Here is a 16726-nt window from a genome sequence, read left to right as displayed (position 1 = left end):
CTTCAAGTGATGAAATGCTAATAGAAAGAAGTATGGCGACAAAATCATCACGTGCGCCTAAAGCAAGAAGCATACCATCGAATTCCATGAACTGGAGAAAAACATAAGCCAAAAATAATCGTAATTTGGGTAAGAAATACGTTACTAGTGCTGAAAAAAATCGTGAGGCTCGCAGTGTACGCAATGTTTCATGCAGATGTGTGTACAGTTGCAAACAAATTATTAATAAAGAAAAACGGAAATTGGTGCATCGTTTGTACTGGGAACTAGGAGACATTCATAGACAGGGAGATTATCTTCTACGTCACATGAAGCGTAGGTTAGTCACGCGGAAAACATAACATCACGTCCAGAAGACAGTATACAGTTGACTATTATTTAACTATCGATGGGAAAATGATACAAGTTTGCAAGCAGTTTTTCCTTTGCACTCTTGACGTTACTGATAAAGTGTGTTGTTTCGTTTTGAAGAAAGGGTTTTCTTCCGGAAGTACAGATCACGAGCTTCGAGAGAAACACAAACTGAAACACAGTTTAAACATTAACAGCCAGAAATATTTCAAAGGAGCATGTACTATCGATGCCCCGGGTTGAATCTCATTATTGTTGATCTTCATCAACCTGCTATTACTATGTTGAGCCAGGACTGTCTTGTGAGAAGCTCTACAACCTTTATAAGGAATACTGCAAGAAGAAAGTCTGAAAGTGTAATAGGGCGTATTTCATACTGGAAAATTCTGAAAGAAATGAACATCAAGATACACAAGCCGAAGAAAGATCAATGTAAAACTTGTGTCAGGTTCAAAAATTTGTCTTCGGAGGAAAAGGAAAGAGAGAAATTGGTTTATAAAGAACATTTGAAAAGAAAAGAAGCAAGATTAGAAAAGCAAAAAGACAAAGAAGAAGCAATAAAGGACCACACTCATGTAGCTATCTCTTTTGATCTCCAGCAAGTCTTGATAACGCCGTCATATAAAACGGGTGTTTTGTATTATGTTCGTAAACTTAATGTTTACAACCTGACCATCTACAATCTAGCCACGCGCGAAGGGTTTTGTTAGATATGGGATGAAACAAGGGGTAAGAGAGGTCATGATGAAACTGCCACTTGCATTTTACTCTACTTGCGAAATTTACCTCCTCGAGTAAAACAAATGATAATGTATTCAGACTGTTGTGGTGGACAGAATTTGAACAAGAAATTTGCAGCAATGTGTATGTATGCGGTCCATAATACAAGTGTAACCTGTATTGACCACAAGTTTCTTGAACTAGGACACACTCAGATGGAAGCTGATTCCATGCTCAGCGTCATAGAACGCGCAAAGAAAAACATAGATATTTATACACCTTCTGATTGGTGTATACAGCCGAGTCTCTTTAATTCGAAGTCCAAGGGGACACGAAAAATATTCGAATTATCCAAAATTCGAATTAATCAAAAACACTCATTTTCAAGTAAAATCAAGGAAACAAAATAACTAATTAACATGCGATCCAATGTTGCCGCACACGAACAAACATTTACTGTACTCACATAAACTCTACGGTACTCAAACATATTTACTGTATTGTACAGTTTCCACTTCCCGTAGAATTTCTACTTTTTGCTCTAACGTTAAAGAAGTATATGCAGCGCGCTTCGACATTGTGCGTAATGCACGCCTAGATCACAAATGAAATATGCCTACCTTTCTGACATTGCTTGTAGTTCACGTAAAAAGAATTGCATAAATGTCTCGTTCTTACAAGTCATTTGCTAGTGGAGGAAAGGCTTCAAGATCGTTCACGCTTCTACAGAAGGGATGGACACTTCCAGGTTATTGAGAAGAAGGAGAGATGCATAACAACCACCTTCTGTCGGATTCCCTTTAGCGGGAGGGAGTCCAGCGGAGGTGATATCAATAAATATAAGTTTTCTCTTTCTCACGGCCACCTTTGGATAAGATAAGCGATAAACAAACACAAGTTGAAATTGCAATGTTCTGTTTGCAATCTGTCGACCACTGCAAAGGTTCCACTGTAAATACTTCGAATTATCCAAACAGGAGGTTCAAAAGTTCGATTTACCCACGATCTTTTACCATTGCTTTTAACACAGTTTTCAAGGGGAACAAACTTTTGTTCGAATTAACCAATAATTCGAATTATCCAAGTTCGAATTAAAAAGAGTCCGCTGTAGTTGCTAAGATGGCAAGATGGAAGCCGCAGCCATTCACTGTACATACGATGACAACAGAATATTTCTATAATTTTGATGCCGCAAAAAGCTATTATAAGTTAGCTACAATCAAAGATCAGAATGGTGTTACTTAGTCATGGCAAAAGTTAGGATGGCTGAGATTCACACAAGACGAAAGTAAGATTCTTTTCAAGGAAAGGATGATAGAGCCTTTTAGAAAATCCTCACATTCAAGATCTTTACGAACACCTGCAAAGGAATACAATCTTCCTCAGCTGCACTCAGGACTGCTACCAATTTCCACGGAAAAGAAGAATAATTTAATGAAACTCTGTAACACTAAAGTAATACCGCAAGAGTATCACAATTTTTTCGCAAGTCTCGTTACATCCGATGACGCTAAGAACTACATGGAGATTTCCTACTCGGACACTCAGTAAAAGCACTTGTGGATAATCAGTAATATCTAATGAAGATTGGAATTAATTTTCTTATGGGTAAAAATTAATCAGCACTATTGAATCTCACTATTCCACTTCTATGTGTTAAAAAAAAAAAAAAAAAAAAAAAACCCTCTTTCGTTATCTTGGTTGTGTAGACAGAACGTGGTAAAGTCCAATCTAGAAAAATTACTTTTCCTCTGATAGAAAAAGTACTGGCGGGAAGGACTGCTGTTATAATTGCATTTTTAATTCATTGTGTATAATCAGTAACCAGTTTTATACGGTTTTATTATTGCGTAAGTAAACAACACTGGTATGTAGAAATTAATTTAAGTACTTTGTTGGAAATAAATTGTTTATGACATAAGGGCGTATGAACGACACTAACATGTAGAAGTTCAGTAAAAAATGTTATGTATGAAAATGTACATGATAAAAGGCATAATAAATAACCTTTGTCCTCTAAATATCAAAATAACAAAAAAAGATTTCAGTTTGCTTCTAATCTGAGAGAGTACCGAGAGATTCAAATCAAGCAAAATCTTTTTTCCTCTCTAATGTAAAAAATTAAAAATGCAACTTACGCACCTCTGCCATGGAGGCGACGATATCATGTTTATCAGCTCAGAACAACTGGTTACGTTTGACAGAGTAGCACTGCTGATAACTTTCAATGAATTACCGTAGTTCACGGACTAGAAGATGCACCTGTATTTTTAAGTATTCTTTTTATACCGTAACATTTTTACCATTTTTATTATTAGCGGCAGGGAGATAGTGTTAGCAAGCTTGTGAATCCCCGCAACTCTTGTTCGTCGCATCGGTGCACTGCTGCTGCCAGTTGAATCCAATGTTGCCAGATAGAGATAGGTTTACCGCGGCATCAATATATGGCCAATTTTAAGACTTGGGGAATTTTAAATCAAACACTAACTCTAACTAACTCTATGGCCTATGGAACCCGGAGGTTCAATGCCGCGTTCACAAAAGCTCTCCACTGACTTCTATCCTTAGCTAACTGCATCCAGTTTCTACTTTGTATTCCTATCTCTGCGAGATCCATCTTAATATTGTCCTCCCATCTGCGCCTAGGTCTTCCTAATGGTCGTTTTCCGATGGGTCTTCCAGTCAAGACTTTGAAAGCGTTTCTACTTTCTTCCATTCTAGCTACATGACCTGCCCACCTAAGCCTCCTAGACTTGACGACCCTAATAATGTTGGGTAAACCGTATAAATTATGTAGTTCCTCGTTATGAAGTTTCTGCCATTCCCCATTCCCGTTCCTCTTAGGTCCGAATATTCGTCTCAGGATCTTGTTCTCAAATACTTTCAGTCTATGTTCTTCCCTCAGAGTAAGCGACCATGTTTCGCAACCATACAGAACAACAGGCATGATTATCGTTTTATATATTTTAAGCTTCAAATTCTTCGACAGAATTCGCGACGACAAGAGATTTTGAACCGAATAGTAACACGAATTCCCTGCTTTTAGTCGACATTTAATTTCTTCGTGAATAAGATTTTCGTCTGTTAATATCGATCCTGAATATTTGAAAGTATCCACTGGACAATGGACATTTTACTATTAATTTCGAGTATAAGACACACCTGGATTTTGGAGGCAATTTTTCGAAGAAAGAAGCGCGTCTTATAGTCTGTAAAATACGGTACTCATCTTACACTTATTTTCGCAATAAATAAATCCAATACCAAACCATGAAAATAAGTTGTTAATGGCCCCTTATCTTCATTCATTGCTAGTAATGTTTCTCTTGGTATTCCTTGCTAACATTTAATACGAAATTAGATACAAGTGACTTGTTTTTTCAAACAATAGACTTAATTCTCAGCAACAACATAAGACAGCTTTCTTGCTAATTAGATATCTTTAGTTATCAGTTCATAGCAAAGACGGGAAAAGTCCATCTGTAGAACCTTTTCTCACTCTGGTGTGTTTATTTTACTTTAGTCATTTATTAGTTTCCTACGGACATTGGTATCCTCTCAAAAATATTTATCGAAATGATCTTAGGGCAATTTTCATACCGACTCGTGGACCTCTATTCCACTTCTGCATCATCCATGAAATGTTTACCGAATCCTGAAATTTCCTGGAACCAAACACGTAAAAATCACTTAAGGTCGTACAGCGGCTAATGAAGTTGCTATTCGAAGTTGTTCTTCAGTTGTTCAGGCCACATGAGGCCTGGCATTGTCGTGATGGAAGAAGACCCCTCGATCCAGCAAAATCGGACGATTTTGGTGAAAGTCATTCTGAAGTTGCAACAAAACATCACAATATAATGCAGAATTCACTGTCTCTTCTCCCAACTACAAATAGATAAGCAGAATACTCTGTCAATTTCAGAATATGCAAAGCATAACTTTACCAGCGGAGGGTGTAACTTCAATTTTTTGCTGCTAGTTGAGACGGGTGTTTCCACTGCATTGCCGCATGCTTTGTTTCAAGCTATAATGATGTACCCAAGCTTCACCGCATGTAATGACACATCTTCTCCTTCCTCGCTGTACTGACAGAGATTCGAAAGCATTTGTGTTCCTCAATTAAATGTCTGTGTACCTACCATGCACACACTTTTCGGAAATTCAACTGTTTGCATACTACATTTGCATTCATGTGAACAAAGAACTTCAGATGCAATGCGGTCAATTGATACACGCCTGAGCTCCCTCGTGGATAAGTGGTTAGTGTATGTGTCTTTTGTGTGGGGCATACTTGTTCGATTCCCAGCAGGAGCTCACGTGGTTTTGATTCCACGTTAAGCTGTAGATCCACATCTCATATAGCTTCGCTGCTGAAGGGACGCCAAATTAAATACAGTCTATCTTCGCAAACCATATAATTGAATTGCCACAGCATTTCCTCTGACGCAAGGTTGTTGCTTGTCAGCACACTTTACACTCCCTGCGGTGGATTTCGCGACTTACTTGTGCACCACCTGTCACAAAAAACATTTCTCCTCGTACACAGGTAGCTTTCCTTATGGATTTCTTGACAGGAAGGTATTTTGCCCAGAAAACGCACTGCAGCCCACTATTTCTCTAGCGTATATTCTTCCAGCTCAAAACTAAGACTGTGTTAAAATCTTAATATTCGTGTTATAATAGAACTACTATTTACGTATTTATAACTATTTGACATGTTCGTTCTTCGCATGGTGAAAATATGTTTGTGAAATAGTATTTGAACCATTCTTCCTCTTTAAGATATGCATTTCAAGGAAAGTGTAATGATAAGACTCTGTAATGTCACCCCTTGTCAGTCCCACCCCTATGCTAAACTTTTAGACTTAAACGCCACGGCAAAGCCACTATCCATCTCAGTAATGCTGAAAATTTCAGATTGGAAACTAATAAAGGTCATTTTTAATTATTTTTACATGTCACCACCTTTCCACTCCCATCCCTCACTTCCTCTCCTCACTCATGCCGAAAATGTGACAAAAAAAACCAAAGTTAGGCCATGGCCCAGTCACGTACTAAAAATCATCGAATTCGCTGCAGCAGTCTGGGAGGAGATGGTCGTTTACCATACTTACAATTTCATTTTTATTTATATAGGAAATGCTCCCTTAAAATGGAAATTTTCAAAAAATGGTGGGATATGTATCTCCTTATTTTAAATGAGGAGTTTATATACCGAGTTTCGTCTTCCTAATTTGACAGCTCATGAGATACTCAATTTCTCGTATAAATGATGACCCCCCACCTTAGAAGTCCCACGAATTATACCAGCTGGGTTAACGAAGACGGTGATGATGAAATAATGAATGAAATGGTAGAATGAACAAAGTGGGAGGAAACGAGAGAACCCTGTGATAACCCACGTACACGGTGTTTGTCCATAACAAAGCTCACTGGGCGCGAGCTAGAATCGAACCAAGGACCCCTTGCACCAGAGGTGAAGGCTCTACCAACTGAGCGACCGCAGCCCTTCGCTCCCCCTATAATACGCATATTAATCAAAGTAACATGATAAAATCCCAGTCCGAGGTACCGGTAGTTTATAACTACATCCAAAAATATAAAATAAAAAAAAAATAAATAAAAAAAATAAAATAAAACGGTTCAGTAGTTTTCCCTTGATTACAAAAAGATCAGTTTCTCTTTTATACGTATTAGTTATTCAATATTCTCAAAAGCATTACTGCAGAAATTATTTTACTGAAAACAGTTACCAATTGAAAGATAAGAAGGAATGCGGCCAAGGAAAGCCATTTAAAGCTTCAGTTTTAGGATTAGCCTAAGACTATGTTAAACAACGGTATAAAAGTGGTTAGATGCGAATTTGAACCCAGGACCTTTGGATTACGAAGCGAAAACGCAAAAAAATAATCTTCCAGCTATATTATTATTATTATTATTATTATTATTATTATTATTATTATTATTATTATGCGAACACATACTTACCTAGAGATGCGAGGGCTCGGAAAAAAAACGGCTTTTTTTGGAAAAACTCGTTTTTTTCTGCTTCGCTTTTTTGCTTGGGAAATTTTGGGCTTTTTTTCAAAATTCTGCTTTAAATTGATAAAGTAAATTTTGTTTCGCTTCTCTATAGCACAAAAAGTCATTTAATTAGTGGTTAGTGTCGATAATAATATAAAACCTCGAAAATAAACCATGAATTTCGAAAAGATATTCGAACAATTTTACTTCGTCAACATATTTACATTATGAATTCCAAAGGATTAACCAATGTATATAATAAGATTTTTTTAACCTCCTATGTACAAAAGTAAGCAGAGTTGGCAAGAACCATGGTTGTTTTTGAAAATGCCAAAAACTCGTTTTTTGGAGGGAGTTTAAACTAGGTTTTTTGGGGTTTAGATATTTTGCTTTATGTATTTATATTACATATTGACAAATAAGTTTGTTTCGCCTTGGTATTGTTATGCAACAACGGGGTTATGCCGGAAGAGGTCACATAAGCTTAAACAAGTCCGGTCAGTAAATTTCTTAAATTGGAAACTCCCGCTCTAACCATCGGGAAAATCCCGTCATTACTCTAAATATAAAACAATAACGGAAATATCCTGTTATTGCTTTGCATGTAAAATTTAAGGGTCAATATATCATAATCAGTACGCTAAAACTGAGGTATTAAATTACAAATTTAGTACGTACATATCATTAAAAGTCCAATCCAAGCTAATGTTGGAAGCCACGTAGGCAATCGATAAATTTTGCCAATTTCTATCAATATATTTAAGCAACCTTGGCTTCTTTATAAAACAGGCATTCAGGCTTAACATCCTTACGTAATACCGAGGTTATCGAGGAGAAGACTTTCGCTTAAAGTTACATCCGAACCGCTACTTTGTGTACGCATGAAAGAAAGGTTGTGGTTCGACCGAGATTGAGCATGGAACACTTTGATTAAAAGGTGAAAAGGAAATAAAACTAATGCAGATGGTTTGATATGTGCAAACGTCACCATGAAGTTCACACGATTCGTATTTTTCGTTCTTTTTTTTGGGGGGGAGGGGGGTTAAACCAGTTATTAATAATTAAAAAAAAAAAAAAAAAACAGCTGGTGTAAACCAGCCAACCCTAAAAGTAAATACTTCTTTTAAAAAATACACAAATAACTAGCAAAATTCTATGTAGTATTTTTACTTCAAAATATTCCATACCCTCTTTTTGGAACAAAATAAAATTAAAATAAAACATAAGAGAAATACTTAGATTTATATGATACACTTAAAGGCTGCACATTTAGAGCTTTTGATTCAGTCCTTAAGTTTTCTGAATTTTTAACAAGAGGGATTCAACATATGAAGGGTGTGAGGCAAGAACATGGTAACCCACAATTTTACTATTTTAAGAAATTAGAGATTTTCTGCTGCACAATCCATTTTGAAAGTCGGAAAGCTGATTTTTCACATAAGACTATACATGAAGGATTAAACGAAGCGGTATGAGTTGCTGTCTATCTGGTGCTGCATAACTCAACAATTGAAAATTTGTTAGTTACTATGTTCTTGGCTCACACCCTTCATATCATTACGGAACTCTCCTCCCCCCTCCACCACCACCACAAAAAAGAAAGACTATGGAATATATTTAAGTTAAGATAAATACAACTGCACAGCAAACATGACTCGGTGGAGCTGTTGCGCTTCTATCCGGAAGTCCGGGATTCAGTCTAGCATCCGACCATTCTGACAAAGCATTTCTTCATTCCATCTGTGAAGCAGAAATAGTGCGTGTACTGTGAGTTGGCCGACTTCCTTTCTTATTGTTTTTAAATCGTTATTATTACTCATTACCAGCAGTGACGGTTTTGCGAAGGTTAGGGGGGGGGGGAGGTGGTCTTTCAGACTGAAGCCTGTTCCCCAAAATTACGGAATGTCTAAAACAAACGAAATATCTATTACTTATGCCTTTACTCATAAACTTTAAGCTCCCGTCAATAAAAATTATGAATGTTTAGTAAAACTAAACATTAGTAAGAAAAACTCCTCCCAAAATACTTTTCTAAATCCGCCACTGATTCTCAGTATAAAATGATCTTCAAGGTTGTATCCGGAAGATTATCGCTAAATATATCAACCAAACGAAACATTAGTTATGCCTGTACTCATAAACTTCAAGCTCCTCCCAAATAAAATTAGGACATTTTAGAAAACGAAACAATCAGAGAAACCCCTCCCAAAGTACTTTTCTAAATCCGCTACTGATTACACTGTTCAACAAATTTTGATCGAAAGTATGTAAATTCTTTGAAATTGCGACTTTACATTCATTTAAGCATAATATGAAAGGAAATGATAATAGAAAAATTTTCTTAGCTCAGGTTGTGAAAAAAAAAACGCCCTTGTACAACAGTAGCTGTATATATACAAATGTATTAATATTTATAGATAATTTAAGCAAAATCCTTGTAAAAACCTACATTTCACTTTTTTTTAAAATCTATTTCACTGTGATGTGATAAGCTGGGGAGTTAAGAAGTACCCTAACCTATAGCTTTCTATACCCTTGTACTTCCTTTTTCAAAATTGAGCAAATGCCAGTTTCACAGCGATACAGAAAATAAAGTAACCGTGGTCAAGTTAAACATTAACAATTCCGTAATAAAAATCAGTACTAACATCAAAACATGAAAAATATGTACAAATACCTTTTTGTGCAAGAACTACACTGCAATGTAGACAAAAGTTTCAAGTGATCCCTTGTACAGGATTATGTTTATTTTATTTTAAGCGTCTTCGCTTGGCTTGCCTTTTGTAGGTTACATCTGGAGCATCCCTTGCAATAGTCCAACAGTAGTCGACCAATATGTTAGAACTCCACTTTCCCTCATATCTCTTCTCCATGGCCGCAATATCTTGATGAAAACGCTCACCATGTTCGTCACTTACTGCTCCACAATCTTCGGGAAAGAAGTCTAGATGTGAATGAAGAAAGTGGAGTTTCAGAGACATATTGCAACCAAGATTTTCGTAGCACAATAACAACTTTGCTACCAGTTGTTTGTAATTTGTTGCTCGGTGTCTTCCCAAGAACTGTGAACAAACACTCTTCAAGCTTTCCCACGCAGCTTTCTCCTCACCTTGGAGAATTTCGTCGAACTTGTGATCTTTGAATAGTTGCCTAATCTGTGGCCCTATGAAAACACCCTCTTTAACTTTGGCATCACTTAATCGAGGGAACTGTCCTCTTAGGTACTTATAGGCCTCATCCTCTTGGTTCATGCTCTTAACAAAACTTTTCAAAGACCTAATTTAATATGTAGAGGGGGAAGCAAAATTCGGTTACGATCTACCAGTGGTTCATGCTGCACATTTTTCATTCCCGGCTGAAGAGTTTCTCTGGTACTCCAATCACTTTTGCGGTAATGAGATCCACGATCTCTACTGTCCCATTCACATATAAAGCAACAATACTTTGTATACCCTAACTGCATACCTAGCAATAGTGCTATTACTTTAAGGTCACCACAAATGAGCCACTGAAAATCGTAATATTTAATGGCTTAAAGTAAACGTTTCAAGTTTTCATAAGATTTCTTCATATGAACTGCGTAACCTACAGGAATTGAAGGAAGCTCATTTCCAATATGTAAAAGCACTGCCTTTAAACTCACCTTGGACGAATCTATAAAGAGCCTCCACTCCGTAGGTTCGTAATTAATTTTAAGTGCCCTCATGAGACCATTTACATCTGTACATGCCACAAGTGTGTCTTCCATAGTAAAAAATGAAGTGAACATCTTCTCCCTATTCCGATACACTGAAATATTTACTGTTTCCTGCAATAAATTCCACTGCTTTAAGCGTGACGCTAAAATTTCGGCTTTGCTTTTCGAGAGGTCCAAGTCTCTGATTAGATCACTTAGTTCCTCTTGAGTAAGTCTATGTGGTTCACATGGAGGTTCTTCTACAACAAACGTAGGGTCCTTCGAAGTACTTGATTCAGGAGCTTCAACTTCTTGATCATCATCAGAAAAAAGATCGTATTCTTTAGGTGGGTCAGGAACAGATAGTCCTTCTCCATGTGGAACAGGGCGCATTGCAGAAGGAATGTTAGGATAGATCAAGGCCCGCTTCTTCTTCGTGGAAATTCCCTTCTTGACGGAAGGAACCATACAAAAATAACAGTCTCTGATGTGGTCGCTTGACTCCCTCCAAATCATGGGCACTGTAAAAGGCATTGAGCGCCCCTTCCCATTAATCCAATTTCTTAGATTGCTGGCACAAGTGTTACACACAATGTGGGGTACCCAAGATTTATCTTGGTCTCCAATTTTACAACCAAAGTAATATTGATAGGCTTTTCTTATTAGTGGTGTTATAGTCTGCTTTTGTGAGGAAAATGTCACTTCCCCACACACGTAGCAGAAGCTATCCGCACTGTTTACACAATTTCGCGGCATTTTTGTTTATTGAAATCCTCAAAATGTCACTTGAAATAGTTCCGACACCTATTTAAAAATATACATTCGAAATACCAGTATTTTTGCGTACTTGTAGTTGTATTTTTATGTCCTGCACTACACAAACGTCACACCCAAAACGCTGATAACTGCACTAAACCTGTCTTTTCTAACAATAGCAGAACACTACGGAGATAAGGAACACAATGAAACCAAGCGTTCATATAGTTTCTCCAGTGTTGCCAGATCAGTGTAACATTTTACCCCAAACGAAGCGAATATATTTATTTTTAAAGTGTTATTATTAGACATGCCTGTAAAACGAAAAGTAGAGCTAATATTCGAAAATAACTTTCAAACTCGTGATCAGCACCACAAAATCAATAAGAATTAGCTGATTTTGTTCAATTTACATTTTCGTTGTTGAACAGTGTTATCTGTATAAATTAGTATTCAAGATTGTATCCGGAAAATTATTGTTAAATCGTTGCAGTTACAGTATAACAGAAATGCGGAAGTACGGTTTGACGGATATATTGAAAAACATACGCTTTGACAGATATATAGAAAAACATAAGTTTAACTTTTGGGCTAGAATATAGAGTACTAAGCTCTTAGAAATGAAACACGGATGAAAAACTACAATATCTATAGAAGAAAAAATGTCGATAACTTAAAAGTTAAAATGAAGTTAAATAGCCTCTAAAACTGCCCTCATATTCTTCATGTTAGCTTTAATTCGTAAACCATGTGCTCCATCCATCTTGATGGTGAATTTCAGAGCGAAATATGGCATTCAGATCATGGAATTCTTATCTAACTATAGAATATACTATAAGAAAGCTCTTTAGATAGAAAAATCATGAAAATGAAAAAAGCCAAAATTTCCAAAATTCTAGTTTTTTTTTTCAAAAAAGCCGGCTTTTTTATGTAAAAAAAAAACCATCGATTCAAAAAAGACGGCTTTTTTGCATCTCTACTTACCCCATCTTCATCTCTGACATGTGTAAAAAGACAGACGCCATGAAGGCTTAGTTCTTCAACCATTTCAACATGTTGCTTCATAAGAATGAAATAAAGAAGCGGCGCCCCTTTGTGACCTAGCTTCCGCATTTCCAAATTAATTTGTTCTCGAAGATCAGAATTCAAAAGCTTCCGCATGCCTTGGACATCTTCTGCCAGCGAATGATGAACCAGTCTCTGTGTAGGAGACAAAAAGTGTATAGCATCAGAATTTCATATTTACCAGCTCATGGAGTACGAAAGTACATCGTAAAACATTGAATACTACATAGGACATAATAATTTTGAATAAGCAAGTATAGAAAAAAATTAGGAAGTCTTTTGATCGCATTCAACTGATTCTTTCTCTCTCCAAATTTAAGTCTATACGTAAGAGTAGATGAGTCAGTATACTCAAGATTTAAAAAGGAACAAAAGAAAAGAATAAATTTTAACATACTACAATGTAAGGGATAATTTTCTACTTTAAGACAACTAACTCTATGTTTAACCGCTTAACGGTCGAATTTATTTTACAGAAACGTCTTAAAAAGGTCATATTTTTTTATTTCATATTTTAAATCTATCATAAATGCGTGCTAACACGATCTATTTTAATTGTCATTCAGAATCAAATTTCGAAAGTTATAACCCCTCAAAATACTACTTCTGGATTATCCAGAGTTTTTTCGGGCACAATTGAAAGTAAAATAATTGTAAGATTAAATGAATTTGCGTGCTGAAAAAATGTTTTATTTAAACAAAAGCTTTATCTGCTAAGTCCTGAACAGAATCATGGCAAAATTTCTATCGTCTTATAAGTTGAGGCTATTTAAAACGTGAAAACATTCAATCGGGATTATCCCGAAATATTTCGGGCACTGCAGGAGTAATACACTGCCGCCTGGTGTAAAAGTCAATAAACCAAAACAAAAGACGGTTAATTTGCTTCTTAAGATTTGCTGCCTGCAGTTTTTCTTCTCACAACGAAACATTTCGCTTAAATACAGATTCGAACGGAAAAATATAGTTTCAACATAATAACTCGGGATAATCAAGATTTACATATTACCCTTGAACGTAATAATTCGGGTAAAACCGTTAAGCGGTTAACCCTTTAGGGACGACCAACAGTCTTTCTTCAGAGATGAAAAAAATATGGACGCTCTAAAGCCATGCCAGCCTATGATTGGGTATTAAATAACTTACTTGACAAATGATGAGGCTTATAAACTATACTCGTAGTCTCCATCCAGATGTGTTTATATACCACACCCGTCCCGAAAGGGTTAAAATAACTGAAGGATCATCACTACAGAAACAAGAGTTCGTCATTGCATTTTATCATATGACATTCAACTCACCCAAAATTGTCATTACCTATCTCCCATACATCCTACTTTATTTTATTCACTCCTTATTCGTGGTATACACAAAAATTCTTTTTCTCAGGTTTCCTACCTATATTTTTCTGCACCCCACGTATACTTCCACGTGAACAAACATATCCTTCTCATATCTTATTATATGTGTGATATTCAACAATTATTAGATTTGTAAAGTTCCATACTATGTTATTTTCACCATTCGGTCCTTTTGCTAATCTCTTTCTGCACCAAAAATTTCCCTCAAAACTTTGGTTTCAAAAGTGCTAGCGTCTCTTCTCTGGAAGTTAACGACCCACTTTTCCGTCCACGACCCACTTTTCCATACAACGGGTAGATTTTATGGTTTTATAGTGTTCTACTTTTATTTTTTTCAGTTTCGACGAAAAAATAATAATAATACCGGCATGCTAAAACATCCTGGAAGATAATTAAGAAGTTCCATTGTTATCTTTCGTTATCTTTCTTCGTTTTGATGTGTTCTGGTTATACTTTCAAAGTCATACTTGTTAATCAGTGCTATATACAATCCTAAGTGCAGATTAAATCATTTAGTGTTATCTTTTGGTAAATTAAGGACATAAACAACACTATGAATATATTCATTTATATAATATAAACTGACATTTTAAAAATTTAATTTGGTATTTTGTCTGCAATTTTTGATATTTTATTTTGACACAACTGACAATCTTTAGTCATTATAAAAGGCTCGATGGAATATGCTGTTTGTAGTATAAAAACGTCTCGGAAATCCGGGATTGTCGCGGTTTATACTCTGTATTCAGGAGTTCTGGTTGTGTGAGCACAAAGGACGATGTAAGACCAGGAAGGCCGAAACCAATGAACGAAGTACGCAAATTGTGGCAGATGGACTTAAACAAGATCGCTGTATAACATGTGAGGAACTTTCTGACATCACAAGGATTCCATCTGCGTCAGTATACCGAATTCTAACAAGTGACTTACAGAAGAAAAAAAAATTCTACCCGATGGGTCCCCCACACCTTGACTGCTGAACAGAAGCAGACACGCCTAGTCAATGGAACGGTATTGAAACAAAGATTCAACGTTGAAAATGAGAACTTTCACCGTCACATTATTGCTATTGATGAAATGTGGATCAGCGACTTTGATTTGGAGTTGAAATCACAATCCAACGAGTTGAGAGCTCCATGTTCTCCAGAACCAAAAAAGTGTCGCCGATCTTAAAGATTAAGTAAACGATGATTTTTGCTTATGATCAGCAAGGCATTATCATAACGGACAGAGTTCCATGTAGAAGAAATGGCACAGCAGCGTATTATTGCGAATTTCTGCTGAAACTGTGCAGAAAAATGCACAAAACCCGATCGCATTTGCTCAGGGCGGGTCCACTGATTATCCTCGAAAACGCTCGTCCACACATGGATAAATGCTGTACGTACAAATCTCGGAAATACGGTTGGGAAATTTTACTTCATGCTCCCTACAATCCGGACATGAGTCCACCAGACTATGACCTGTTCCCAAAGTTGAAACAATGTATGCGTGGACATAGGTTTCCGAGTCTGGAAGAGCTTTCTGCAGCCGTTATCCGAACCATTCGACAGCTTCACAAAGATGGCGTCCTTGATGGAATACAGAAGCTACACGGATGTTGGGATTCCGTCTTTGCGAAGCAGGGCGATTATATTGAAGGTATGTAAAGAGATCCTCTCCAAACAATAAACGAGTTAAGTCACAAAAAATTAGTGTGCATTATTTATGAAATGACCCTCGTATATCAGTACATGAATCTTTTAAAGCAACTTAAACCTTAATAAAATGTCAAAGATATATTCACCTTAATTTTAGTAATTTTTATTGTCCCTGATGATACTTCAGTTAACTAGGCTTTCATTTGCATCTAGTCAGTTTTTAAGTGTAGAACTGAACAGGAAACATGTCTTCTATAAGTAATTAAGTGTTCCTTAGAACAGGGTTTCTCAACCTGGTGGTCGCAAGAGGATTTCATCGAGGGGGTCGCTGGCAAAGGGATGTAAAAAAAGGGGGTCGTGATAGGAATTAGGTTGAGAACCACTGCTTTAGAACATTCTTCAATTTGTAACAGTTTTCTGTTCAATTCTACACTTCACAATTGACCAGACGAAATTTGGAGCTTGGTCAACAGGGTCGCAATTATCGTTGTTTGAGCCCTCTGAAGTTCATTTTCCCACTCTTTCGGCAACTTATATCGCCGAAACTATCCCTCATTAATCTAAATTCAAGACGCCTATTTTACTTGTTTCGGTGTCAGCGATCAGCTACAGATATATATATATATATATATATACAGGATGGTAAGGAACTATTTGAACAAACTTTGGGAGCTGATTGCTGACACCGAAACAAGCAAAATAGTCCTCTGGAACTTTGGTCAGTGAGGGATATTTTCGGCGATATAAGGTGCCGAAAGCGGGGGAAAATGAACTTCCGAGGGCTGTAATTCAAAAACAACGATACGTAGAGAGTGCGGTTTAGAACATGACACTCAAAGTCATACCTGCTCGATTGAAAAATGTATGTTTCAAACCTCCGCAAGATGTGTGTGAGAGATTCCCCAAAGGAACGTAGAAATCCCCTGTAACCTGGCAAGTAATCCAATATATTAGCAATCCCAAAAACTATGAATTTCACACTAATATTCGGCGCTCCTTTTATGCATACATTTTGACACTTCGTAACTCTCTACCCATCGCCCGTTCCGAAATTCAAAAAACGAGCTTCGAAGTAATTATAAATCCGGTGAAAATCTATATGTATGCAAAATTTGGTGACTCTATAAGAAAAG

General features: G+C 36.7%; 1 protein-coding gene across 1 annotated transcript in view; it reads right to left on the bottom strand.

The window, feature by feature from the left end:
• LOC145684294 (uncharacterized) overlaps positions 1-16726 on the bottom strand; it is a 60831-nt gene that overhangs the window by 31353 nt on the left and 12752 nt on the right. Inside the window, exon 3 of the mRNA XM_081756462.1 lies at positions 12512-12727. Within this exon, the coding sequence (XP_081612588.1) occupies positions 12512-12727 (216 nt within the window). The remainder of the gene's footprint in view (positions 1-12511; positions 12728-16726) is intronic.

The sequence above is a fragment of the Thermobia domestica genome, chromosome 1, assembly GCF_964235325.1.
Source record: "Thermobia domestica chromosome 1, izTheDome1.hap1.1, whole genome shotgun sequence".
Taxonomy (NCBI): domain Eukaryota; kingdom Metazoa; phylum Arthropoda; class Insecta; order Zygentoma; family Lepismatidae; genus Thermobia; species Thermobia domestica.
This window is presented reverse-complemented; position numbering and strand designations above follow the sequence as displayed.